General features: G+C 34.4%; 1 protein-coding gene and 1 pseudogene across 14 annotated transcripts in view; one reads left to right on the top strand and one right to left on the bottom strand.

The window, feature by feature from the left end:
* Tbc1d5 (TBC1 domain family member 5) overlaps positions 1-26,769 on the bottom strand; it is a 630,984-nt gene that overhangs the window by 227,800 nt on the left and 376,415 nt on the right. For 12 of the 14 annotated variants that reach the window (XM_087181487.1, XM_087181491.1, XM_087181488.1 and 9 more), the window contains 5 exons: positions 12,774-12,876; positions 5,933-6,021; positions 4,298-4,348; positions 4,141-4,210; positions 2,752-2,924 (listed from right to left, as the gene is read on the bottom strand). In XM_087181487.1, the coding sequence (XP_087037613.1) occupies positions 2,752-2,924; positions 4,141-4,210; positions 4,298-4,348; positions 5,933-6,021; positions 12,774-12,876 (486 nt within the window). The remainder of the gene's footprint in view (positions 1-2,751; positions 2,925-4,140; positions 4,211-4,297; positions 4,349-5,932; positions 6,022-12,773; positions 12,877-26,769) is intronic. The other 2 variants (XM_087181484.1, XM_087181480.1) reach the window with 1 other exon arrangement.
* On the top strand, positions 23,545-24,799 carry LOC106007712 (inactive hydroxysteroid dehydrogenase-like protein 1 pseudogene; annotated as a pseudogene).

Raw genomic sequence — 26,769 nt, 5'->3', positions numbered from 1 at the left:
TAAAATAAGTTGATTTAACACTGGCTAACAAAAAATCATATTAAAATTATCCATAAGACAATGCATTTATTTTTTTTAATTTTTTATTTTTTTGGTACCGAGGATCAAACTCAGGTCCTTGCGCTTGCGCAGCAGGCGGCGAAACCACTGAGCTAAATCCCCGGCCCAACAGTGCATTTAAATATATTCAGTAACAGCATTAATAAACCAGATATTATGTAACATTTGGGATTTCATGAGTACTTATTCATTTCAAGATAGGTATCATCAATTTATTTAAAGTTAAAATAAGCTAATTTGGAATTATGTTAATCAATATTAGTGCAATTAATATTTTTACACTAATCATTAATTTTAATTTTGTTAAGTACATTTATTGGCCTAATACAGCAAGTATGTTTACACATGGTATATCTCCCCATCTCTGGAAATTTCAAAAATACATATTCTCTCCCTCTCTCCCTCTCCCTTCCTCCCTCCCTCCCACCCTCCACCCCAGCTGGACTCAAACTAATGGTGATCCTTTTCCTCAGCCTCTTGAGTGCTGGGATTACAGGGGTGTGATATACAATGATAATAACACACATCAAAATATACAATGAATACTTACTATATACTAATTTAATTCTCTATGATTTTAAATCTCTATTTCACAGATAAAAAATAAAGGCTCAAAGGGGTTTAACAGGTATGTTTCATGTCAAAGCTCATGCTTCTGTTAATTTACATTATAATGTAATGTCTTTATAAAAGACAGATGAGTTGTACAGTTTAGAGCAGAATACCAGGAAATAAGATTATTCCTTTTAAATAGTAATAATAAAACCAAATTAACATCTGAAATGAGTAAATTTCTTGCATCATAAAATGTAGTATAGGCCAAATTGCAACAATGAGTGATTTCTTCTTCAAAAATAAAAGAATTATATATATTTAAAGATAATGTAATAAGATTCTATACAAAAATAAAGGTCTAATTGAGGCAGCCATGGTTATTGCATACACTGATAGTCAGCACAGCTGATATAGTTGAAAGAATTAAGAGTAGGTATGTTATGTATCTTGGATTTTTGCTGGGAAAGTACGAGTCAGCAATGTCACAGAAGCTCTATGAATTGTTATGAGAAGCAGAAAACTGAAAAGAAATGAATGTTTGATGAAAAAAACTGAGAAACTTGGCAATCAATTACTGTTCTCAAGCTCTTCTATTACTATTGCTAATTCTGTGAAGTGCTAATTCTGTCAAAATAACAAAAATATATAAAGCAGTTAAAAGAAAAGGTAAACATGTTCAATATCAATTCTTTTCCTAGTATTAAAGGCAAATTTTAACTTTAGCAAACAATATTTTGAAGGTATTAAAGGGCTTTTTATATCAATTCTTTCAGTGCACAGTACAGAAAAATAGAGAATTTAACTAGTGATCTTGTCATTAGCATTTTAAATTTTATATCTGCAATTACACATATTTTAATTAGACTAATACATTCAAATAGCAATTCAGTAATAACTTGTAGTGCTGCCCAATACCCATATCACACATAACTTTCTCATTTCAACAGGAATAGTGAAACTGCACTCAATAATGATATCAAGGTTAAACCACAAAAACAAAAACAAGCAACACTAGAGCAGTAAAGCAGACTTCTTCAATCTTAGTTCAGGACTCCAGGGAAGAAAAATAGCTAAGAGTTATTATTAGTAAAATATTGTGTATATAATGAATGAATGTAAATAAGACATTTCATTGATTATTTTCTCTGAGATAAAGAAAAGACCCAGCTCTAGTCTTAAACTTTTGATTCATTTAAGATATCTTGTAATTCAAATAATGAATTCATGTTTATTGAACTACTCTGGACATCTCAATAATATCTTAGTTTTCCATATTCTATCTGAGAATAAAATTTTGCAAAACTATCTGCCAAGAAGCTGCTCAGCACTCCACATAAATAAATGTTCTTTATTCAATAATGGAATCTTTCATTGTCTGTGGAATTACATAGCAAATTTATAGTATTAAAATTATTACTATTTTAAAAATTTGTTTATATGCCTTATAAGTTACTGAAAAAGATACAAACACACACATGAAATTTTAGGAATGACTAGCTCCCTGTTCTGTTGCTATACAGCATGTTACAGAAGTTATGTAGCTGAAGAAAATTAATATATTATGTTCACTAAGAGGGACATCTATGTTACTGACAGACACTTGCCTCTGAAAGTAAAGCAAAGAAATAATCACATAAAAAAAATAAAAAGCACACAAGCATCTCATGGGACTGTATAAGTTTGGGGAATGGGTTCATGTATATGAGACCTTTTACACAAGCCCATAGTTTTTGGAATATTTGATTAAATGATGTCCTGCTGCCATCTTGAATTATTATTACTTTTTTTTTCCAAAAGGGGCTCTGCATTTTTCTTTTAAATTGGGTTCTGCAGAAAATTACACAGCAAACTCTGCCTGGGTTTGAATTATAACTTCATGGTTTCATATGTGTAAAGTCAGCTTAAGCCTTAACTTCATCTATTCTTAACAAAGACACTCAATTGGTATGGTTGGTAGGGAGTATGAAATACCATATATGAAATAATGGGGATAGAACCTGACATAAACGACTAAAGAGAGAAATGAAATAAAATGGGGATGCAATAGTCCTTGTTATTATTTCTAGGGATCTGAGACATTAAAAACAACCATAAATCATAGTTAGGTATAGATATAACTGAAACTGTAATACTTACAATCCATATATCTGTGGAGCAATTTCTAGTCTGTTCAAGTGCATATAGAGCTCAATATCATGCTTCTTCAGTAGATGATCCTGGATCTGGTTGACTTTAGTAACAATAGCAATTGTTGGTCCTAAGTCCTGTGGTCTAGCAAAGGGAATGGGAGTCATCAGAGTTTCTTTCCCCTATAAACAGGAAAAATGTATTATTTCAGTATGAAATGAACAAATACTGCATATGGATATTACTATTTATCAAACAGAGTTAAGAACAATAAAAGCTATTTTAGTGATTTCATCACAAATGCTTAAAATGAGCAATGTCATACTGATACATAGATGACTGCACTAATAAATGAACAGCCAGGAAATGCCTGCTAAAATATATTCATTTGTACTTTCTTGAATACTTTCTGTTGTTGACAGTAAACATTACAAGGTGATTTTGGCTAAATGTGCTGGTGGGTGGCTAACACAAACTATCCATGGCTAGCTTATCTGATCGGTCATGGTATATTAATGGAACACTTTGAAGAAAATTTATTTGTTGTTGAATAAAACATAAACATGAAAAACAGCAAATGAAAACTGTTTCACTTGAATTATGAAAACTACATTTAAAAAGGCCAGGAAAATGTTTTCTAATTATCGTTTTGTCAATTTAAATAGCTGAGTAAAATGATTTTAAACTCTCCAGACTAAAAGTATACTTGACTTAAAAAATAAAATCTGCATAGAGCTAAAAGTAAAACTTCCTTTCTGGCTATCCACTATCTGATATTAAGAGAAATATCACTAACTTCTATAATTCTTTCACGTGAGCTTCAAGTTTCCATATACTCCCTCAAGTCTGATCACTTTCCTTATTATGCCCTTCCTTTCTTCTAATGCTCAGTCCACAGTTTCTACCTCTTAATATTATTAGCCTTGCTCTTTGTTATTTTCAGTCTACCACGAATTTGAAGATTACATACCTAGGACAAATTATTTCTGTTTTTCAAAAGCTACTCTCTTATATAGCATTGGTATTCATTTTATTCTCTATATGTTATCACTTAGTGATTTCAATCTTACACAGTGTGCTTGAGTAATAATGTATATATTAACTCACTAGGATAGTAACAAAATACATAATAATTTTATAACTAACAATATTGCATGAATCATAAACTTTATGTAAAGTTTCTACTCATATGAAATCTTTATAGTGCCTTTGTATTCAGCCAGTAAGAGATACATTTTAGAACCCCAGCTTCCTTGTTATTCCATTAGTATTTTCATAATGATGATTAAATACTAGATATTACAATAAAATGATTATGTACTATTCTCTGATGCTTACTGAAGTCATTTGTTCATTCAAATACTGTGTACTGAAAAAAATATGTACTCTAAGATTTACCTTTTGAGTATCATGTTCAAAAGTAGAAAACCAAGGTTCAGCAGTTTCCATCAGTTGTGAGAACATTGCACTAAAAAATTAGAAAAATAAAAAGTGCTGTGCTTAATCTTCATGCAGGTAATAATCATATAAAAAATGTAATAGTTTTTGCACTTACTAGGCATCGTGTTCCAGATACTCAGGGTTCAAGAGAGTTTTCATTTCCTCACTTTAAAAAAGCAATACAAGCAATCAAAAAGGGTAATTTTTTAATAATTGAAGTGGATGCATAGTTTTCCCTATTCTACCTGCATAAGACAACTTTCAGATAATGTGAAAATGAAAAAAATTAGCCTTTTAAATAAAAACAGCAACTCCATTAACAAATGAAATTTTTTCTTTCTATAAAGATCAAAAACAAATTAGCTGCCTTGTCTGTGCCACAATAAAGTAATTATTCCAAATAACAAATACAGAATGTGACAATATTTTCCTTAACTATGTGCGATCTAAAATAATTTATTACTTCAGTCTATCACTTGTCATAAAAAGAAATATATATATACATATATACACACATATATACATATATATAGTTATTGATGGATTAGGCAATATCAAAATGTTAATTTCTTTTAATGGCTTCTATTTTTATTTTATCTTCAATTAATAAGTGATAGAACCTTTTACAAATCTACTTTAGTGTTGCTTTTACATTGCAATGGACTGAAATAGCTGAAGAAACATGACCTACTCATTTTAAAACTATGTTCAATCATCTATACATTTCTGTAAAGTATATTCCGCATGCACTTATCTTCAAAAAATAAAACTGGTACAAAAACATGATCCAACATTAACTTCATCCTTATTATTTAGAAGTGAAGTGATGGCAATTAAGAAGCAGTTACTCATGGGGCCGGTGATTTAACTCGGTGGTTCTGACACCTGCCTCACAAGCACAAGGTCCTAGTTCAATCCCCAGTACCAAAAAAAAAAAAAAGCAGTTACTCTTGTCAGGATCCAATAAAGTCAATAAAATGAGAAAAATTTAAGACTATATATGCTTAGCAAAAAGGCACTGTAATATTAAAAAGATTACATAGTTAGACATGTGTGATGCTATCTGGCATTATTTTCTGCATATAGGTGGGTGAGCCCATGGAACACTGAACACAGACAATGCCTTACAATCCTACAGTTCTCCACACCCAAAAATGTTACTTCTCTGGCCAATTAGATAAGGTTTCTTCTTAGTTAGAAAATGAATTCCAACAATTACCTAAGTTAAGTACAATTATAAAAGTCATTTGCAGGAAAGCATAACTAAATTTATTTCAAAAACATGAGAAACCATTTTATTTATAGACTGAGGTCCTTTGTAACACTGTTCCTTTATTGATGAACTAAACTGAATCAAAGCTGATGAGGAGAAAGAATCTCATAAAGTTCTTAATTCAGCTTATAGTGAAAAGTGAGATACTAAAGGATAGTATACTATATATAAATAGTTAATCATTAGCACTTTTGTCATTACTATAAACATTTCCTTTTCTTGACCTATTATTATGTCTTTCTTTCTTTGGCACAGACCTAAGAATTTCAAAGATATGATTTCAAATTTGCCCTACAGCTAAATTAGCATTAGAAGTATTGAGTGGAATTAACAAAGAGTCACACAAAACAAAATCAACTGTTCACAACTTATGAAACATAGAAACACCTTCAATTTAAAAATTTTTGAGGTTGAAAGAAAAAAAAAGAGCAGTACGTTGAGGGCTGAAAAAGATAGATGAATCTCACAAAAACTTGCCTGGGCTGTGCAGACTCACTGGCATGCAGAAAAGCTTGGTGGTCACAGTGAAGGATAAAGACTATAGGTGCTAACAACTCATGCATTCCCTGAAACACAAGATCAAGAGAAATGAATGAGAAAGATATTGGGAATCCACTAATGGACAATATATTAACCTAAATGTTTTTTTTCAATGGATTTCTGCCACCAAGATGTTTGTAGTATACACAAAAGCATAAACATGGTATGTTTTAGAATTTGATTTCAATTCAACCACAGCATGTATTCTTTAAAACATGAAGAGAAGCTCTTTTTTAAATGACATGACAAATAATAAACTGGCATGGCAGACAACCTTGCACCTGTCAGTTGCTCAAGATCTGTACTCATAAATATGAATTTCATTTATGCAAATTATAATCATGTGCTACAGTGTAAAGAACTGCACTGAAGAAGGGCAACTAAGAACTGCAGACCTCAGGAAATTACATCCAATGTTTTCATTATGTAATGGCTCCAAATTAGGATGTCTGTAGATTTAGGAAGAGCTAAAGTCATGTAGCTGGGAATGCTGGATAATAAAAGAAATAATCTTTAGCAGACAATGACAGAAAACAAAGTTTTTCAACTGGAATTTTCAACGTGCTTAATCAGAAAACTCATTTTTCCTTGCCTCCTTCAATTACAGGTTAACTTTCAATTTATTTAATGAGCATATCAATAAAATGTTTTTCCTTATATTGGGGTTCAAATGTATATTACACAATTAGGCACTGAAACAAAAAGGTACAAATGTTAGTTACTAAGATATCTTTAAAAATTATTTCAAAAATCTGTTATTTACTCGTTTTGTGGGGACATAAGTTCTTATACTACTGTAAATAGCCTTATAAATTTAATTTTTCTTCCCCTTTAAACATAAAATACCATATTGTAGCAAATAAACATAGATTATATTTTTTGGTCACCATTTATAGATATTTTTAAGAACAATGATGCTGGGTGTGGTGAAACACACTACAGTCCCAGTACTTCACAGGTTAGGAGAGGCTACCCTGGGCTACATAGGTGAGTTCAAGGTCTGCTTGGACTACCATAGTGAGATGCTGTTTCAAAAAAATCAAAACCAAACCAAACAAACAAAAAAGAACACTGGATTTTTGAATCTAAAAATCTGTTAAACTGCATAGTTCTTGTTACTCAGTTTGTTAGCTTACAGGTTTATTACTAGGTATTCTTTCTTTCTTGGTGGTGGTAATCTTCTGAATTGGTCTTTCTTCCTTTGTTTTATGGCTGCTTTAATAAGAAATAGTTCTTATTTAAGTGCATCTTTCTGCCTTCTTTAAATGTCTTCTCTCTAGTTTCTGCAACACTACACTCTCTAGACGTTCCATCTATTCAAGCATCACTTGTTATTCATTTATTGCAATTATTACTGAGTACCTACATACGCTATGGATACAAAAAATGAATAAGATGGGGTGGTTCCAAACTTTGATGGAGCCTGCAGTCTAGAGAGGAAGATATACAATGATAAAATGAGCACAGAAATTATTATACAATTATAAACCATAAGTAGCGTATGTATGCATGTATGTATGTATGTATGTACAAAGATGTGTATATACTCTCTGTCCCCATGGGTTTTGCTTTGGTGAATTCAACCATGGATCAATAATATTAGAAAAGTGGGCCTGGGATTTAGCTCAGTGGTTCTGCTGCCTGCCTTGCAAGCACAAGGACCTGAGTTCGATCCCTGGTACCAAAAAATAAATAAATAAATAAATAATATTAGAAAAGTAACTGAAAAGTATATACAAAACATGTGGTCTTCCTTGTCATTATTCTCTAAATAAAACAGCTTAACAACTATTTGCATAGTATTTATATTGTATTAGGTACTATAAGCAACGTAGAGATGATTTAAAGTATACATGAGAAGGGGAAAAAATAAAAACCAAGAGAGATTACATAAAGGTGCAATTTTCCAATGATGAATGGCATTATGTTGTATACCTAATTTAAAAAAAATAAAGTATACAGAGAATGTATATATACATATATATATTATATGTAAACAATATGTCATTTTATACAAAGAAATTGAGCAACCACATATTTTGATATACACAGGGGGATCCTGCAATTGTTCCTAAGGGACAAATGTACACATGAACCAAAATTTTACTATAGGCCCAGCATAAAGGATTTCATTACACTTGACTGATTCAATGAAATACCTACCACCTAATATATTTCATACTAAAAAAGTTGAAATAAAATATGAAAAAAGAACAATATATTTCAAATTAATAGAGGATGTTTCTGTAGAAAAAAATTAAGAATCCAATGAGCACTGTTAAGACAAATTCAGTTTTGAGTTTCACCTAAACGAGAACTTTATTGATACTTTTAAGAGACTGAAAGAGACCTTAGATTGTTTTTGCTCGCAATTCTAGACTAGTAAAACCTGATTAAAGATTAACTGCAATGAACTGGGAATATAGTTGAGTGGCACAATACTTGCATAGCCTGTGTAGTGGTACAATAACTACCTAGCCTGTGTGGACTAGCCTGACTTAGATACTTAGCACTGGAAAAAACAAAAAATTACAAGTAGCAAGTATATAGATATCTTTAAAAGACAAGAGATAAATCCAGAAAATATATTCATAAATTCAACAGGATATAAATTTGACAAGACACAAATATATATATATTTCAGTATACTTCTTGGTTCACAAAATGTATATTTTATAAATATAAATGTATATAAATCTATATTCTTAGCATTTCTGCTTGCTGAAATTCTTCATCCCTGCTAGCTCGTTAGTAGTCACTGCACTCCAAACTCATGCCAGTTGAAAAAAAAGGTATCAACAGCCTGTAGGCTCACAAAATTGAACCTGTTCTTTTATCTGCCTGTGCTCATTTAGCCCACCAAGCAGTCTTTATTAAAGCTGAGGCATCAGGCAGTCAAAGTTCATTAATACCATTTATATAATCTCTGCAGTTTCAATTAACTCAGCAAGACATTCTACTACATGATAACAGTCTCATTAATTCAATAAAACCCCATAACTATTAACAATATGGTCGATGTTAAACGGGGTGTCACCTAGTACAAAATAATAGCTTTAACAGCTTGTGATGAAACTCAAGGTTTTTTCTCAAATTTAATCTGGCTAAATATTCAGTCCTCTACAGCAAGGTATTATTTCTTTGTAAAGAATCTATAGGATTTTAAACATAACAGGGAGTAATTAGGTCTTTTTAAGTGAAATTCAGTATTAAGCTAATAACACTTTCTTATTCAGTAATTGATAGGGTTTGTCTAAATTATTAACAATTGGATCTTCCATATTCTTGCCTAATCTTTTAATATAAAAATGGTTTATATACACCACAAATGGCACAGTGTGATGTTATTGTTTTCCTTGTCCATAGAACTTGTTTCTCTTATTGTAAGACTTTCTTGATTTATGTTTTTCTTTAAAGAAAAATAGGAAACAATGCTTAACTTGGGAAATTTAATCTTGATTTAACTCACTATCATTACATATCTTTTCCTGTGAGGAATTTTCAAATATTTGAAAGTAGGAGATAGACATAAGAACAATAGCCAATACAATGATGAATATTCTGAGCTACTAAAGTAACTAATGATGCAGAACCATTTAACTCCAGACTTCATGCTACATGGGTTATTAACACCTTTATAGTTTAAACCATTTAGAACCATGCCTTCTATTATTTAGAGATTTTCTCCCGCAATCTCCTTTTTCATTTGTTTTTGGTCTTCTGATTTGTGTATGACTTTCAGTAGCCTATTTTTTATGCAAGGGCATTTTTTTTACCCCAAGATTACACAAATGTTTTCCTAAATCTTTTTCTACTATTTTTATATACTTTTAGTTTTCACAATTATATCATTAGTCCATCTGATATTATTCAATAATGTATAATTTATTCTTTTTCCTAGTTAGAAAATCAATCTTAGTAAGTAAAAGTTCTTTTCCCTGTATTATTAGGATTCTATATATAACTGGAGCTGTTCCTAAATTTTTCCACTGAACCACAGGTCAATTCTTATACTATTGCATTATTTTGATCTCAGAAATTTCTTTTACTTGTTTTTTTTCCTGGTGATGGAGATTGCTCCCAGGACATGGTGCATGCTAAGCATGCATCCTAAAAAAAACAGAACAAAGAAAAAAAAAACAAACCTCTCTACCACCCCCATCACTGACCTTTTATAGAAGTTTTACAGAAATTTTGGGGAGGATGTGGAGAAAGGGAATTGGTGGGACTATAAAGTACTAAAGCATTATGGAAAACTATATGGGAAATCCTCCCAAAATTACAGATAGATCTATCATATAATTCAGCAATCCTAGTTCTGGTTATATATCCAAAGGAAATGAACTCAATATGTTGCAGAGACATCAGCAATCCCATGTTCATTGTTATATATTCACAATAACTAAGAAATAGAAACAACCTAACTGTCCGTCAACAGATGAATAAAGAAAATGTGGTATGTATAGAAAATGGAATATTATTCAGCCAAAAAAACAGAAAAATTTGAGGGTCACTATGGTAAGTGAAAGAATTCACAAGGAAATGACAAATGTTTCAGCAGGAAAAAAATAATTTTAATATTTAGTAGGCACTAAATTTAAAATAAGCGTGTCCAATCTTCAAAAAACACATTTAGATTAATACTAGATTAATACATTTCTATATTAATTTGGAGAGAAGCAATATTGGTAAAATCCTCTGAGCTAAAACCATGTTATTATTTTTGTATTCAATTCTTGCTTTATATCCTTTGACAACATTTATAGTGTTCTTCAGATAGCTTTTATATGTCTACATTCAAGTTTATCTATAGACATTTTATACTTTTTCATTATTAGTGAGTTTTTTTCCCATTTCCAATTTTAAAGAGCTACTGTCAACATGCAGTTGACAGTTACTAGTATTTAAAAAGATAAAATTATTTTCTGTGTTTATTTTATGTAATAACAAATATATATATACATAATATAAATATATTATTTAGTATAATTGTAGTCTGACTTGGTTTACCATTTTTTAATCTATAAAGCTTATTTCAAATTAAATATATAACTTTTTCCACAGGTGATTTGTTACATTAAAGTTCAATGGTTAACAATAAGATACAACTTTTGATTCTTTGGGATTTATGAATTTTGTTTCCATTTAATACATAATTGGGAAATAGAAATGATTCAAGTATGTATCTCTTCATTGGAACACAATAAACTTTAATAGAAAACCTAGATACATCCTTATATACTGTGGTAGACTGATTAACGTTCAACTTGTATCACCCAGCTGAACTGAATCAGCCTGGTTTGGGTGAGGAAGATCCACCTGAAGATTGTTGTAAATACCCATAAAAAGAGAACTAGAGGGCCAGGGATTTAGCTCAGTGGGTTCACTGCCTGCTGCACAAGCTCAAGGACGTGAGTTCAGTCTCCATACCCCCCCCCCCCCCCCGCAAAAAAAGAGAGAGAATTGGAGGGGAAGATCTTGGCCTGTTGATTTTCCAGGAGAAGCTTGCTTCGGATGGTTTTCCTGATGCGAATGAGGCTGTTCTCCTTGGAGGAGGAAATTGGGGCTTGGGGCCTTGCTGTCTCTGGGAATGGCTGCTGTTTTCAGTCAGGGGAGCTCTGATCTTCACTGTGAGTCACTTCCTGGCTCCAATGTGGATCTCTTGGCTTGGTGGGACAAATCCTTTATCCCACTAGCGTAGGTTTTCTGGCTTCCACCGATGGCCTTTGGGCCCCCAGGTGAAGATCCTCAATACAGACAAGCATGAGACATTGCCGTGGGCTCTAGGCCACTGGCTGGACTCGTGGAGGATACTGCCTTGGACCCTAAAGCCTTTAGCTGGACTTGTGTAGGAAATTTCTGGGATCCAGGCCCTCAGCTGGATTCCTTGGGCCCCTAGTGTGCAGTTAATCTCTCTTGCATTCCTTCCGATTTGACTCTTTGGGTAATTATCATAAAATAATCTTGTAAATTATGTGTCCTGTATTTAATTTATTCCCTTGCCAAATCCTGCTGACTACAACATATACTAATCAATTTACATTTCAAAACCCCCAAACAATCCAATAAGCTTCTTTGCTTTGGTAGTAAGATAAATCAAATAACAGAACCAAAAAATAATTTTCAAAATATATAAGATAACTTCTTTTTAAAAAATTTATCTTGTGGGAGTGGGGATGGAATTCAGGAGTGTTCTACTTCTGAGCTATAATCCCTAGACGTCTTTAATTTTGTTTTTTCAAAAAGTTTTGCTAAATTTAGGCTAGCTTTGAACTTAGGCTAGCTTTGAACTTAGGGTCCTCTTGGATAGCTGGGATTAGTTTTGTGCTACCATGCCCAGGCCACCCACTGAAAAAAAAAAAAAATGAAACTTCTGAAGTTCTATTACTAGTAAGTATTAAAGAGTACTTGATTATTTTTTACATGACATGTCACATATTTATAAATGCTGTACTTAGAAACAATATTTATATATACAAGTCTGAAAAGTTTATTACTAGACTGGCTTCAAAGATGCTATTTATAAAACAATTCCCAAAAGGTGAAAAAAGATACGATACAGAAGACAATTTGGTGGAACATCTTAAAATGAGGAAGAGGCATATGTGCTTCGGTGAGCTTACTTTTCTAACTATACAGCTGACAAGCAGCACTCGGATTGCTTTAGCATTATGATACAACTCTAGATATAATAAAGGTTGCATTATTGCTGATCATTTGTCAAGCTGTATAGAAAAACTTAAACCAACGGATGCCACCTGTAAGATATTTTCATTACCTGTTTATAAAGTAACTGCTCGTTTTCTCTAGCATAACAGAAAAGAACATCTGTAAGAATTTTTCTCACATTTTCTTGTTGGAAAAACTGCATTTCAGGAAACCTGAAAAGAAAACACAGAATTGAAACTGACTAGCACAGTTTCAAGAATCACTCTCAAACTCTTATCTCTAAGAGATACCAAGGGCTGCTTCGAGTTATACAACTTTTTACTTGCCATGTAAGTAATATCAATAATGAGTTCTAAAAAATGGGTGGCTTAGGGAAATGATTATATCCCAGGGATATATGATACCCTTCAACATCTAAACATTAAAAATTTCTTCACAGACAGAAGTCTCTGGACATGCAAATACAGCAGTTTTAGAAATGAATTATAGCCTACCTATTTGGGGATAAGAGTTTGCTTTGTTTCATAAAAAAACAGAATGTAATTTTGTAAATATACCAACTTTTTAAAGTAATCATTGTCATTGTCTTTTCTTGACAAAAATCTGATTAAAATTACACATGACCACACTGTCAGTTTCATCAGCTTAAGCTATACACCTCAAATAGAAGAAAACTTAGTAAGCACTGCTTAAATGCTCAAAAATTGTACCATTTTTTATAAGTGCTTTGAATAGAAAAAGGGCAGAAAATCTGAAGAAAGTGTAAAAAGTTATAAGAATATAAAACTGCAAGAACTCAAAGAAGCATAATGATGCAATACACATAAAGATGCAATATACACTGAATGTGTAAGGGCTGAATGTACAAGGCCTCTTGCTAAGAATGGACAGTTTTGTTAGGACAAAGGTTTGAAAAAGAATTCTGGGGAGAGGAGAAACATGGAATAAGAATGGGGAAGGTAACTAAATCAAAAGAAAAGCTATGAAGGTATGAAAGACAGTGAGTATTTCAACTGTGCAGCAATGCAGGAAGGAAAAGAAAATTCCATGAAGTACTGCCAGTTGGAAGCAAGACAGTGTGGCAGAAGAAAAGATGGAGCAGACCTGTGAAGAGTTCTGAATGCTGAATTTACAACCAAGGAAATAATTCAGTGTTTCTAAATTTTTGAACAGTGAAGTGATAAAGAGACTAGGCTTCTAAGTAGGAATAAGTCTGAGAGTGGAAAGTTCATAGAAAGGACATAAAATAAATTAAAGGGAAGTGAAAAATTCACAAACCTGAGAAGAAAAGCCTGTGTTCAAATCATGTTGCACTATATCAGCTATAGAACCTTGAGAAAGTGACTATACACTGCTTCATCTATTAAATATGGATAATCATACTGATAATATGATCAAGATGAAATCATGTGAAAATACTAAGAACTGTGCCTGAAACATAGTGGATGCTTAGGAATAGAAGTTATTATTAAGCATTGAGTAACAGTACTTTACATAATGAAAAGGTAAATCAGGTGGCTCTAGAATTTAAAAAAAAATAAGAGAAAATACAAGAGAATGGAGAAGACTGCCTAGAGCATGAAGGCATGTGGCATTACTGAAACAGAAAAACATTCCTCAATGGAGTCTTTGAGAAAGGAATAATACCTATTTTACTTCCTATTTTAAAGGTTTCCTGCCTCCTATTTATAGAAATCTTAGGTGCTTTATGCTTCATTCTGGTCCTGTCTTGGCACCCCTAAGAGTTTTAACTTTCTCTAATCCAGGCTCAGTTTCTTGGTAAATCATGCTAGAGACTGATGATACATATCTTCTCTGAAACTAATTTTTAAAATGAATTCAGTTTCATTTTATTTTCATTTGCTCATTTAACTTTTGCTTGAAATACCCTTTGATGTGGAACTGGCCCCAGACTCTGGGAATTTTTGTCTTTTCAGCAGCAGCAAGGGAGCCTCTCTGAGGAGCCAGTAAACAAACTAAGGACTTGAGCAAGATGACTCCACATCTCTACATCAACCTTAATGCAATGACCATCCAGGCACTCCCCACCCAGTCATGCAAGTTCAAGTAGGGGTACACAAGTGACTTCAGCAAAATTAACCAGAAGGTAGTTCAGAGTAAACCTAATACATCACAGAAGTCAAAGAAGTTCCAGAAAGACTTCCAATGGACTAAAGCAGGAAAGATACACACATAAAAAAATTAAATGATTTATTTGGGACCAAAGAAATTTGCTAAAGCCTTAGAAAGTCAAGTATTCCAAATGAAAACAATCAGGATGAAAGAGAGGTAAGTGGTTGATAAACTGTTTTACATAAATTTTGGGGAGGAGAGTAACTCAGCTATAAAGGTAACAATACAGCAATACTTTTGAAAAATAAAATTTCTCCCCCCTTCCTCATTATATGACTTAAAGTATCCCTCTCTTTAAGTAGGGTTCATGACCAAAGGTTTGGATCATCTGGCCTACCAATTATATTGGAAAATTTTCTATGTAAACTGACGCAACAAAATGTGCTTTGCCTTTCCAACATGAATGGATTATGATAGAAAGTTTTGCAAACTGATACACTTATTTGGCAACAAACATCCATAAACTATATGGTAACAGTTTAACACCTAAACACTACAAATGTAAATTATATTATATAAGAATTCATACTTTCATTTTAATGCATATTAACCATTTGCAAAAGAAAAAAAATGAGATTTACAAGAATTAAATTGCATATAATTTAAATTGGCCATGTTAGCAAATATCCAGTCAACTGAAAATGTATATGAGTCAGACATATCTATGAAAGAATACAACATCTACAATTCTACTCTACAATGCTAAAGTGTCATTTTATGACTTGTTTTCTAAATTCTGATGAAGATTCAATAGCATCAAATAAGGTAAGAAGATGTTGAACAGTTCTGAAAAAAAACTGCTTTATTTGAAACAATAATAAAAAACACACAATACTGTACTCAACCAAGGTAGATTCAACAATTGTTGAGATTTTGAAAAATCAACAATACTCAAAAATTTCATGTCAAAAAACTAAAAAAGATTTAAAACTTCAGAAAACACAGAGTAAGGAAAAAAAATCAGAATCAAAACTAGAAGCTCATGATACATTCAAACTAAGATATCCAACAGAAAATAAAAGGAAGAAAAATCACACTAAGTCTGGACTTAAAATAAATTGTTATAAATAGGAACAAGTCAAGAGAATTTATTTTTGCACTTGGCCAGAAAATGAAAATGGGACTGTGAAGTGATGGTAGGACTCAGAACATAGAGGACAGCCAAAGGAAATATTCCATGATGAGCCCCTCCCCACAAAAATCTAAGATTTTTTTTTTTTTTTTTTTTTTGGTACCGGGGATCGAACTCAGGTCCTTGCGCTTGGCGCAGCAGGTGGCGAAACCACTGAGCTAAATTCCCGGCCAAAATCTAAGATTTTTACTTGATGGAAAAAAAGTGATTATTTTAGGTTTAACTCTATTGATCAGTAGTTTCTTAGATATGTGAAGGAATTAAATATGAAATTACCAAGGAATTAAATATGAATTACCAAACCTCAGTAGTGTCTCTCTATGCTAATAACATAATTTTCAAGAAGAAAAATCTCATTCATATTAGTTACAAAAAATACTTAGGAATAAATGTGGGGTGCCATGTTGTTTCCTAAAAATGGAGTGCTAAGTGGGTATATAAAACTCACATTTATTTTTTAGGAGTATTTCTATTGATGAATGATTTATTTTAATTTTATTATATTATACAATGTGTACTTAATAGGAAAATAAAATTAAATTGCATTAAATTTTTAATATGCAATGAGTGTTTAGAATAAACACCATCATTTTTATCAATTGTTTATTCGCTTCCAAGTTCTAAAAAGTAACAAATAAATAGTATCCTATGTGAACAACAATGACAATAAAAATAAAACACTACCACAAAAATAATCTTTACTTCAATTCTTCACACATGAAAAAAGCATGTTCCATACACAAGCATTGCTTACACTGATAGCACAAGTTTTGTTTTCCTGTCTTCTTTGGTAGGACATACTTGACATCTTTCTGGTCTTCCTGCTTTTTTTAGGAGGTTCTTGTGATGGTTTGCCTGTCTGTTCACTGGTCTGCTCCAGAATTCTTCTGCAGAGTTCTTTGGGCAGATACATACTGTTCTTCCTCTGTTGTAATTATCATTTATCAATTCCAGTCCCAATCTTCTAAGAAAATTTTTCTGTGATATTTTGTGCTTGTTATTTTCTTTGTAAACTATACAACTATTTATGCTTGACATGTTTAGGATCCAGTAAAACATAATTATTGGCTAACATTTTATATTTCGAGTGACAGCATAGTTGCTGCATAACTTGTCAGCATCACCTTTTGTTTTCTTGTAAAATGTGACCATTTCTGACTCCATTTGTGTTGAAGATTCACTATCAATCTTTTTTTTTTTCTGGTTTGGTTTGGTTTGGTTTTTGAGACAGAATCTCACTATGTTGTCCAGGCTAGCCTTGAACTTACTATGTAGCACCAGTTGACCTTGAACTCACAGGTTCTACTGCCTAAGCCTCCAGGTATGTATCACCATGCCTGGCTTCACTATCAATCTTAGCATCATGGTGTAACACTGACAGAATCAATATCACTTTGCTTTTCTTCACCATAGAGGAGGCCAATGTTATATCTTTCTGAAATTCAAAGATTGTACTATACATTTCTCTATTGTGATCTTGCAACATTTATTTGGGAATATCTGCTTTACTCTTGTAAACAGTTCCTGTGCTGGTCACCTGGTGTCCTTTGAGCAAGTGTAGCATTAATGGTTAACTAGTGAACCAATTGTCGAATGTGACATTTTGGTTACTTTTTGAAATAGTGCAACAAGTCTGTTCACAACATTATATAGTTTATTACTGCAAAAATAAAGACCTAGTGGCTCAGTTCTAGAATAAATTTCTAAGCTCAAGGTGTAAAATGTCTTCACATCTAGCAGGTCATATATTTTTATACTGTATTTGGAAGGTTTATTTGGCATGTATTGCTGAAGCCTTCAACAACCATGAAATGATGCAAATTGTTCATCAATTGTTATATATTTGGATGGTATAGATGGTGGGTTAACTAATGGTCAACTTGGAATGTCCAACTGAACTGAATCAGTGTAGTTTGGGTATGGAAGACTCACCTGAGGATTGTCGCTAATCGCATAAAAAGAGAACTAAGGGAGAAGATCGTGGGTTGTTGATTTTCTAGAAGCTTGCTGCAGGTGGTTTTACTGATGCAAACTTGGCTGTTCTTGTCCATGGAGGAGCTCGGGGTCTCACTGTTGCTGGAAACGGCTGCTATTCTTGTAAGAAGAACTCTGATCTTCACCATGAGCATCACTTCCTGGCTCCAATATAGATCCCTTAGCCTGGTGGTACAGATCCTTCACCCCAATGGAGCAGGTTTTCTGGCTTCTACCATTGGCCTTTGGGCCTTCTGGGTGCAGATCCTCGATATGGACAATCATGAGACACTGCTGTGGGCTCTAGGCCACTGGCTGGACTCATGGAGGACATTGCTTTGGATTTTAGGCCTTCAGCTGGTCTTGGGCAGGACACTGCTGTGGGATCTAGGACTTTGGCTGGATTCTTTGGGTCTTTAGTGTGTGACTAGATCTCTTGCACACCTCTGCATTTGACATTTTGGGTGACTGTTATAAAATAATTGTATAAATTATGTGTCCTCTATTAAATCTATTCCCTTCCAAACCTTGACCACACAGTGTATAAATTGCTTGACAGTTCAAAAAAAAGCTTTCAAAAAATGAGCAAATAGCAGCCAGATTATTGGATTTTTTTTCTTTCTTTGTGGGTCTTTTTCTCCTCAATACATCGGCAATTTTGAAGGATACCAAAAATTCTTGAGTGTCATGATTGTTCTAAAAATCTCAATGGCACATCTGCCACTTCTCCATAAATCCTTTAGATTCTTATTATTAGAATGATAAAGTTGTGCTATGAAGGCTTTTAGTGAGGTGTCATGATAAATATATTTTTGAGTATTACTATTAGAGCATATAGAATGTTTTACTTGTATTTCACTATTAGTGTATTTCACATCTGGTAGCATATCGTCTGTTAGAAGCAATTTCCAACACTGAACTGCAGTATTGAGATTCTGTCCAATAGGTTCAGAAAGAACCTAATAACATTTTCTGACCTAGTTCTAACATTCAAGTATATGTAACCATTTTGTAGCACTTTGACTAGTCAAATATTTATTTACGTTACTGTTTTCATCCTCATCTAAATCAAGGTCTTAATTCTATACTTTTCTCTCTGTCATATCTTGCTGATCTCACTGTTGCAACTTCTTTGGCTTACATGATCCAAGTCATCACTGGTAGCTGAGTAACCTGATGACTTACTTTCAACCTCCTCCCAAAGTTGTAAAACTGGACTTTCATGTGACATTGTACTGAACTGGGCTAATTCTACAAGAAAAATCAAAAGCAAACATTTAATAAAACAAATTATAAATACCCAAGAATGTAACAGAAATCGTAAAGTGGGTAAAAACTAACTTGTTGATACTTTGACATAGGTGCATATACCTTGTCTTTCATCTACCAAGTGGGTGAACACAAAGACTGCTTCCTGTATTCCCCCAGCACAGCTACTGAGATGCACAGCTGGCTACTGTTTTGCTAAAGTAAATATTTTCATTAGAAAAGTGTGTCACCCAAAAAGAGGAACTGAGGGTAAATGAGGAGAAAGCTCTATATATCAAACACTATAAAATTCTGAAAGAAACTATAAAGGATACAAATAACTGGAAAAGTATCTTGTGCTTATGGATTGTAAGACTTTGAGAAAATGACCATCTTAGGGCCGGGGATTTAGCTCAGTGGTTTTGCCACCTGCTGTGCAAGCGCAAGGACCTGAGTTCAATCCCTGGTACCAAAAAACAAAAACAAAAACAAAACAAACAAACAAAATGACCATCTTACCCAAAGCAACCTATAGATCTAATGCAATCTACATCAATTTCCCCCCCAAAAATCCAAAAATTCACATGGAACCAAAAAATAACCCGAATAGCCAAGGCAATCATGAAAAGAAAGAGTAAAGTTGGAGGTATCAAACTAGCTGATGTCAAACTAAACTACAAAGCAGGATGACACTGGTACAAAAACAGTTATGTCAACCAATGGAAAAGAACAGAAAACACAGGGATGAACCAACACATTCATGGCCAACTGATTTTTGACAAAGATGCCACAAATATATAAGGGTCAATGAAAAGATATGGTGTGTGTTAAAATTTTATTACAGTAAAAGATATATTGACATTAATCCCCTCCAAGTACTCCTCCTCACTTCAAACACACTTATCCCATTGTTCTTGTCACTTTTTGAAGCATGTTTTTATGAGATGTGATTTAAAAAATCAGTGAATGCTACTGCCAAGTGCCATCCAAGGGAAAGGCAGGCTCATAAAAACATTAGTGTGTCCTCATCTACCTTACTCACTGCATTTGGTATCATGCAACTTCTAGCTCTTCCCCGAAGTGAAAATGATCATGAAACTTAAATGTTTTGGATTGATTCAGGATATGGAGGCCGCCATGACAGAACAAATAAAGACCCTCAAAGAGAAAGGATTTCTGAACTGCTTGAGAAAGTGGCAAAAATGATGGGATAAGTGTGTTCAAAGTGAGAGTATAGGGCCAGGGATTTAGCTCAGTGGTTCTGCCGCCTGCCTTGCAAGCAGAAGGCCCTGAGTTCAATCCCCCCGGTACCAACAAACAAACAAACAAACAAACAAAGTGAGAGGACGGATTTTGAGAAATTGATAGCAATGCACCTTTTACTGCAATAAATTTTTAAAAATTTAAACATATCCTGTATTTTGGCCACACCTCATACAATGGGAAAAAGTCTTAATAAATGATGCTTCAAAAACTGGATTCTATACGTTAAAAAAAGTGTAAGTGGACCCTTATCTCACACTATATACAGAATCAACTCAAAATCAGTGGATTAGATTTAACCTTAAAACCTGAAACCACAAAGCTACTAGAAGAGAAAAGGAAAACCACACTGGGGTGGGAAATGATTTTTTAGATTTAACCACCGAAGCATAGGCCATGAAAGCAAAAACAAGTAACAGGGTTATATCAAAATAAAAAGTTTCTGGATCTGGATGTGATGGCATATCAATTGCAATTTGTTAATGTTTCTCAATATCCACTAATACTGAATCTCAATTATGTGTTTAAGATTCCTTTATTCTGTAAATTTGTCCTTTTTTCTTGAAATGTATTTGTTAAACCAGATTTTTTTAATCCTGTAGAAACTTCCAAATTCTGAATTTTATTTATCATACCTCCACTGTGTTAACACACTCTTCTTCCCCTTGTATTTCCTATATATTGGTAACTATATCTCAAGACTTAACTAGATTCTAGTTCAACTTTTCAGCAAGATTCTTCAAAGGTTAAAGTATGATTGTTTGAGAATATGCTCACAAATTCTTTGACTTTCCTGCTGTAGAAAAGTAGAAGAGTAATTTCCCTCTCTTTGAATATGTGTTGTTTGGTTACCAGCTTCTCGAATACTTAATGCAGCAGAAGTCATGCTATGACACAGGTTATATCTGGCTCTCTTTCTAACCAAGCAGCTATGCTATGAGGAAGGTAAGCAGCTAGATGGAAAAGTCATGTGGAATGCTCTAGCCAAAGCTCCAGAGAAGGGCTCAACTGAGAGCCAGCTTCAACAACCAGATATGTGAGTGGGCACCCTACAGATAATTCCAGCCCCTGGTCTTCCAGCTGCCCCAATCAACACCATGTGTAACAGAGATGAGCCATCCTTGCTTAGCCTTGTCAAAATTGTAGATTAATTAACAAAATAGTTATTCTTTAAGCTTTGGGGTGGTTTAAAATGCAGCCATATATAACCAGAGCACTTAATGCTGTATATTTCTATCATGAGGCACTTAATGTAAGCTTCTTTCTCTTTTTGTGACACTAGCAACCACATGTGATTGTTGACTATACCTACTCATTAACAGTCACAAGATGGTAAAATTATAATTTGATCATTTTTTTCCCTTTCATTATCTAAAATACTTGTGTAAGAAATTTTTCTCCAATTTTTAAGTTACTCTGAAATTCAATTTGTTATGATTTAAAAATTATTAATTTTGGTTGTTTCAGGGATACTTCTCGTTACCTGATTACACTAAGATCTATTAATGATAGAATGGCGACTACTTCTGCCACAAAAGATAGTTTATAACAAATAGACCATTCTATGGTATTTGCCTTTTAGATATTTTCTCATGTGACTGCAATGTGTGGAAATGAATCAGGAAGTGAGGGGAGGGCAACTAAACACTAATATAGAGCCCCCAATAAACTGGAGCCCAGGTTCTGATGGGTTCTGTCTGATGCGTTTGAAAGACATTAAACTAATAGTGTATCTCAATACAGACCACAAAGGAAACTCAGACAAATATTTGGGATATCTGTAATGAAGAGTTTCTCACACAACAGAGAAAGAAAGAATATTTCCTAAGTAAGAAAAGGGTTAAGAAAAGAATAAAATGATAAAGGGCTTTGTCACTGCATTATAGTATATAATTAGGCACTTAGAAGTATTAAAACAGACAAAGCATTGCCCCCAGATGAATTACTGAAAGCACAAGTATTCAATAAGATGCCCCAAAGGAAAAAATAAAGACCTTGGTGAGGGTTTATAATCAGGCACTAGGACAAAGAAGCACAGAAGGACTTGAAGAAAATATAACTGATGTTATGCCTACATTTTAAAAACAAATTCAAAAGAAGCATTTATCTAAAATTTAAAATGAGCTGGTGACTACTGCCTCACATACTATAAAAAAATTATAATACTGTACTGTGGTTTATTGTTTTATTAAAAAAACTAAAAAATGAAACCAAAACTGTAAGAACTGTAAGAACAATTGGATATAGAATGAAAACAGATACATAAAGTACTCTTTTTCCCTGTGTGGATGATTTTACCATTTTCTCTATTCAATTAAAATTATTTTCCATTCTTTTCAGGTACCTAGATGGATCTAATTTCCCAGCTTCCTTTTCAGAGAGCTGTGATAACAAATGGAATGAAAGTGGAAGTTATATGTGAACACAAAATCTACTTCATCACACACCTGGCAGGCCCCTGTATACATTTTCCTTTCAGGTAGATAGAATGGAAAAGATCACTGGAGAGTCACAGGAAAGAAATACACAGACTATAAGTAGTTTTTTATCTTCAAATTCTTTGTTACACCTCCTTTGTGAGGCTATGGCATAAAAATGACATAGCTTCTTCCTGCTTCCCTTTCTTGGATCACTTCCTCTAGAGGAGAACACTTAGGTAGTTCCATGGAAAGATCCACATGAATAGGAATCAGTACGGATCCTCCAGCACTACTCAAGCTATCATGACTGCAACTCCAGACTCACACCAGACTCCTAAAGCAGACGTTCCCAGCTAAGCTGCTCTTATGGTACTGATTTGCAGCAACTATGAAATAATAAATGAATATTGTTCTAAGCCACTAACTTTTGGTTGATTTATTTATATAGCACAAGATAATTAATGGATGTTTTGAAATTTCAAACTGAAGTTCTATTTGAACAGAAACTTAAATGTGTTGCAGAAATGTACAGGGGATTTGGGTAAAAGTCCGAAGAACCTTTAGGAGAGTGTCAGTTAAGGGCAAAAGGGTATGAAAGAGACTGTTAGGTCAAGAGAGGCCAGAAGCAGGCTCACAGTGAGGGATTACATGAAACTGGGGAAAACATTATTAGAAAAATGAAGGAGAAGGGTTCACAATATATAATGGCAGAAAGTCTGACAACATGGTAGCCTCTGGTTATATGAAAAACTGAAAAAGGCCCTCTCTGACTGGGCATCTGCATCCAGTCCCTACAGCACGTGTTGCCCAGGGCCTTCCCCTTAGACCCTCGCCCTGCTCCTCCCAGAGGCCCCAGAACCACCCTCTTTGTGCCTCTTTATTCTCCTTTCCCAGCGCTGCTGGGGTCTGCTTGACCTTAAGAGGAAAGCTGCAAACTGCCGAAGGCCCAGAGCCAGCAGAGGGAAGGCTGCCGTGGCTGCTGTTGACAGCATCTACCTCTTGTACAGGGAAATTGCCAGGTCTTGCAATTGTTATATGGAAGCTCTGGCTTTGGTTGGAGCCTGGTACACGGCCAGAAAAAGCATCACCATCGTCTGTGACTTTTACAGCCTGATCAGACTGCACTTTATCCTTTGCCTGGGAAGCAGAGCAGACCTGAACAAGCAGTACAGAAGATGCGCCATCATCAGTGGTGTGATCGATGGGCTTGGAAAAGCCTATGCTGAACAGCTAGCAAGCTGAGGTCTCAATATTATTCTGATTAGCCGGAACAAAGAGAAGTTACAGAATGTTGCTAAAGACATAGCCAACACCTACAGAGTGGAAACTGATGTTATAGTTGGAGACTTCAGCAGAGGCCATGAGATCTGCCATCTGATTCAGGAAGCTCTGAAAGACAGAGATGTTGGCATCTTGGTGAATAACGTAGGGTTGTCTTATCCCTACCCCCAGTATTTCATGCAGGTCTCCAAAGACAAGCTCTGGGACATCATAAATGTGAACATTGCTGCCACCAGTTTGATAGTCCAAATAGTGTTACCCGGAATGGTGGAGAGAAAGAAAGGTACCATTGTCACGATCTCATCTGGCTCCTGCTGCAAACTCACTCCCCAGCTGGCTGTATTTTCAGCTTTTAAGGTTTACTTAGACCAGTTCAGCAGAGCACTGCAGTACGAGTATGCTTCTAAAGAAATCTTTGTGCAGAGTCTAATCCCATCCTACGTCGCTACCAACATGGCTGCTTCTCGAAGCTTTCTGCACAGATGCTCATGGTTGGTGCCTTCGCCAAAAGTATAAGCGCATCACGCTGTTTCTACCCTCGGAATTTCCAAAAGGACCACAGGGTACTGGTCCTACTCCATTCAGTTTCTTTTTGCCCAGTATATGCCTGAATGGCTGTGGGTGTGGGGAGTAAATATTCTCAATCGCTCATTATGAAAGGAGACCTTATCTTGCAAAGCATGAATCCAGATGATCGGTGAAGTTTTGCCAGCTCCTGGTAACCTGCAGTATTCCGACATTTGGAAAAGGACATTTAATTTATCATGTTTCCTTTCATGACTGACTATCCAGCATCCTGTCGATTCACTGTTTGTAAGGCAGACTTCGAGAGTGCTGTGGCAAAACCTTCAGGGCTCCAAGGATGGCACAGAGTAAATGACAACTAAAGCATAAAGAACTGATGGAAGAAACCTAAATGTCAGTGCTTTTTACCCAAGCTGTTCAAAATCTGTATAATTTATGTTGTTCTACGAGCCACAGCAATCTAGCACTTTAGGATTTGATCTGTCAGCTCTTACAATTTCAGATGTCTTGTGAAGGAAATTACCTATTCTGCTTTATAGGTGATTCCTGGTCTGATGTTCAAGAGTTGATCAGGAAAGGCCAGGGATTTGGCTCAGTGGTTCTGCTGCCTGCCTCGCAAACACAAGGTCCCAAGTTTGATTCCTGGTATCAAAACCAAAAAGTTGATCAGGAAGACTACTGAGAAGTGTTACTTTGTAACTGACAGTGCAGTGGTGGCTGGCAGCAGTGGTAGAAGTCTGTGTGTCCTGCTGCATAGGTCCCCGTGTTGGGGTGTGTGTAGATGCTGTTCTTTCCTGAGGTTTCCCTAGGGAACTATGTGTGATGTGTGTGTGTCTAAGGAACTCTGTGCGTGGCTGAGTTACTTTAAAAGAGATTTCTTGTGAAGGTGACATGGAACCTTATGGGGTATTAACACTCTAGGTTATTCCTTCTCAGAGTGAACAACCCTACCTGCTTTTGTAATGTAGGTTTGCTGTCTAGTACTGCTTCCTTGAGATGTCTTTGTTTGTTCAGTTCTACAGAGTGAATTCATTCCTCAATTTGGATATGTCATCTTTTGATTTATAAGATAATATTGTGGATAAGTAGTGATTTCTCAGCCTATGATCCATTTTATAACTGAAATTTAGCCCTGTAGAGCTTGTTATAACTGTTGTTTCATGCAGTTTTCCATGTAATATCCCATTCCAGCAGCATTACTGATGTATTTATGAAGTGGATAAAATATTGACAAACTAAAAAAAAAACAGAAAATGTACTCAATAGACTAGATGATCTAGCCTAGGAGATACACAGAGTATCAAAGGTGCTACTGTATGTCTTATTCTTGTTACTTATAGTAGAAAGAAAGAAGAGAAAAGCAAAGGGAAGAGCTGATAAACATAAATGTGCTCAAACTTGGTAGGTTTGAAAATATTACTTTTTCTCACTTTCAGCTTCTCTAGTTAGCAAATGATGTTAATATTGAGACACTGCTTTTGGCCAAGATCGAAACTAGGACACAGACAGAAAATTAAGATTGAAAATGAAGCCAGAGGTTTAACTGTAAAATTGTTAACATATCAGAAAGCTCTAAAGTGATACTTCAGAGAATCCTTCTGTCCAAAAAAAAAGGCTCACCAAAAAATTGAAAAAGATATCTCTAACAGGAAGATCTCAGTCCTGTAGGTACATAACAACTTCTCAAAATGAAGAATTGGTCTAAAATGTCAATATTGTTATGGTTGGATCAAAAATATCCCAGAAAAGGCATTAAGAGTTACATTTTTGGAAGGTGACTGATTATGGGGATGATAAATTCATCAATGAGTCAATCCATTGATGAGTTTAGAGCTGAATGTGCTCTGACAGGGGACTAACTGGTAGACATGGTGGGTTACTGGAGGAATGATCTAGAAGGATGCGTTCTTGTCTCCCACCCTTTCTCCCTTTGGCCCTCACCTACACTCTCTGCTTCCTGGCTGTGATGGGTTGAACAGCTTTCCTTCACCACTTGCTTCTACCATGATGGTCTTGCCTAAGAGCCAGCTTACTACAGACTGAAACCTCTGAAACCATAAGCCAAAATAAATCATTTCCTCCTTTAAGTTGTGTGTGTCAGACACTTTGTCTCAGGAATAAAACACTGA

The sequence above is a fragment of the Heterocephalus glaber genome, unplaced genomic scaffold (assembly GCF_053883595.1).
Source record: "Heterocephalus glaber isolate CG9 unplaced genomic scaffold, H.glaber_assembly_v1.0 deba00001472, whole genome shotgun sequence".
NCBI classification, from domain to species: domain Eukaryota; kingdom Metazoa; phylum Chordata; class Mammalia; order Rodentia; family Bathyergidae; genus Heterocephalus; species Heterocephalus glaber.
Note: the sequence above shows the minus strand (reverse complement) of the source record. Positions and strands in the feature narration are given on the sequence as shown.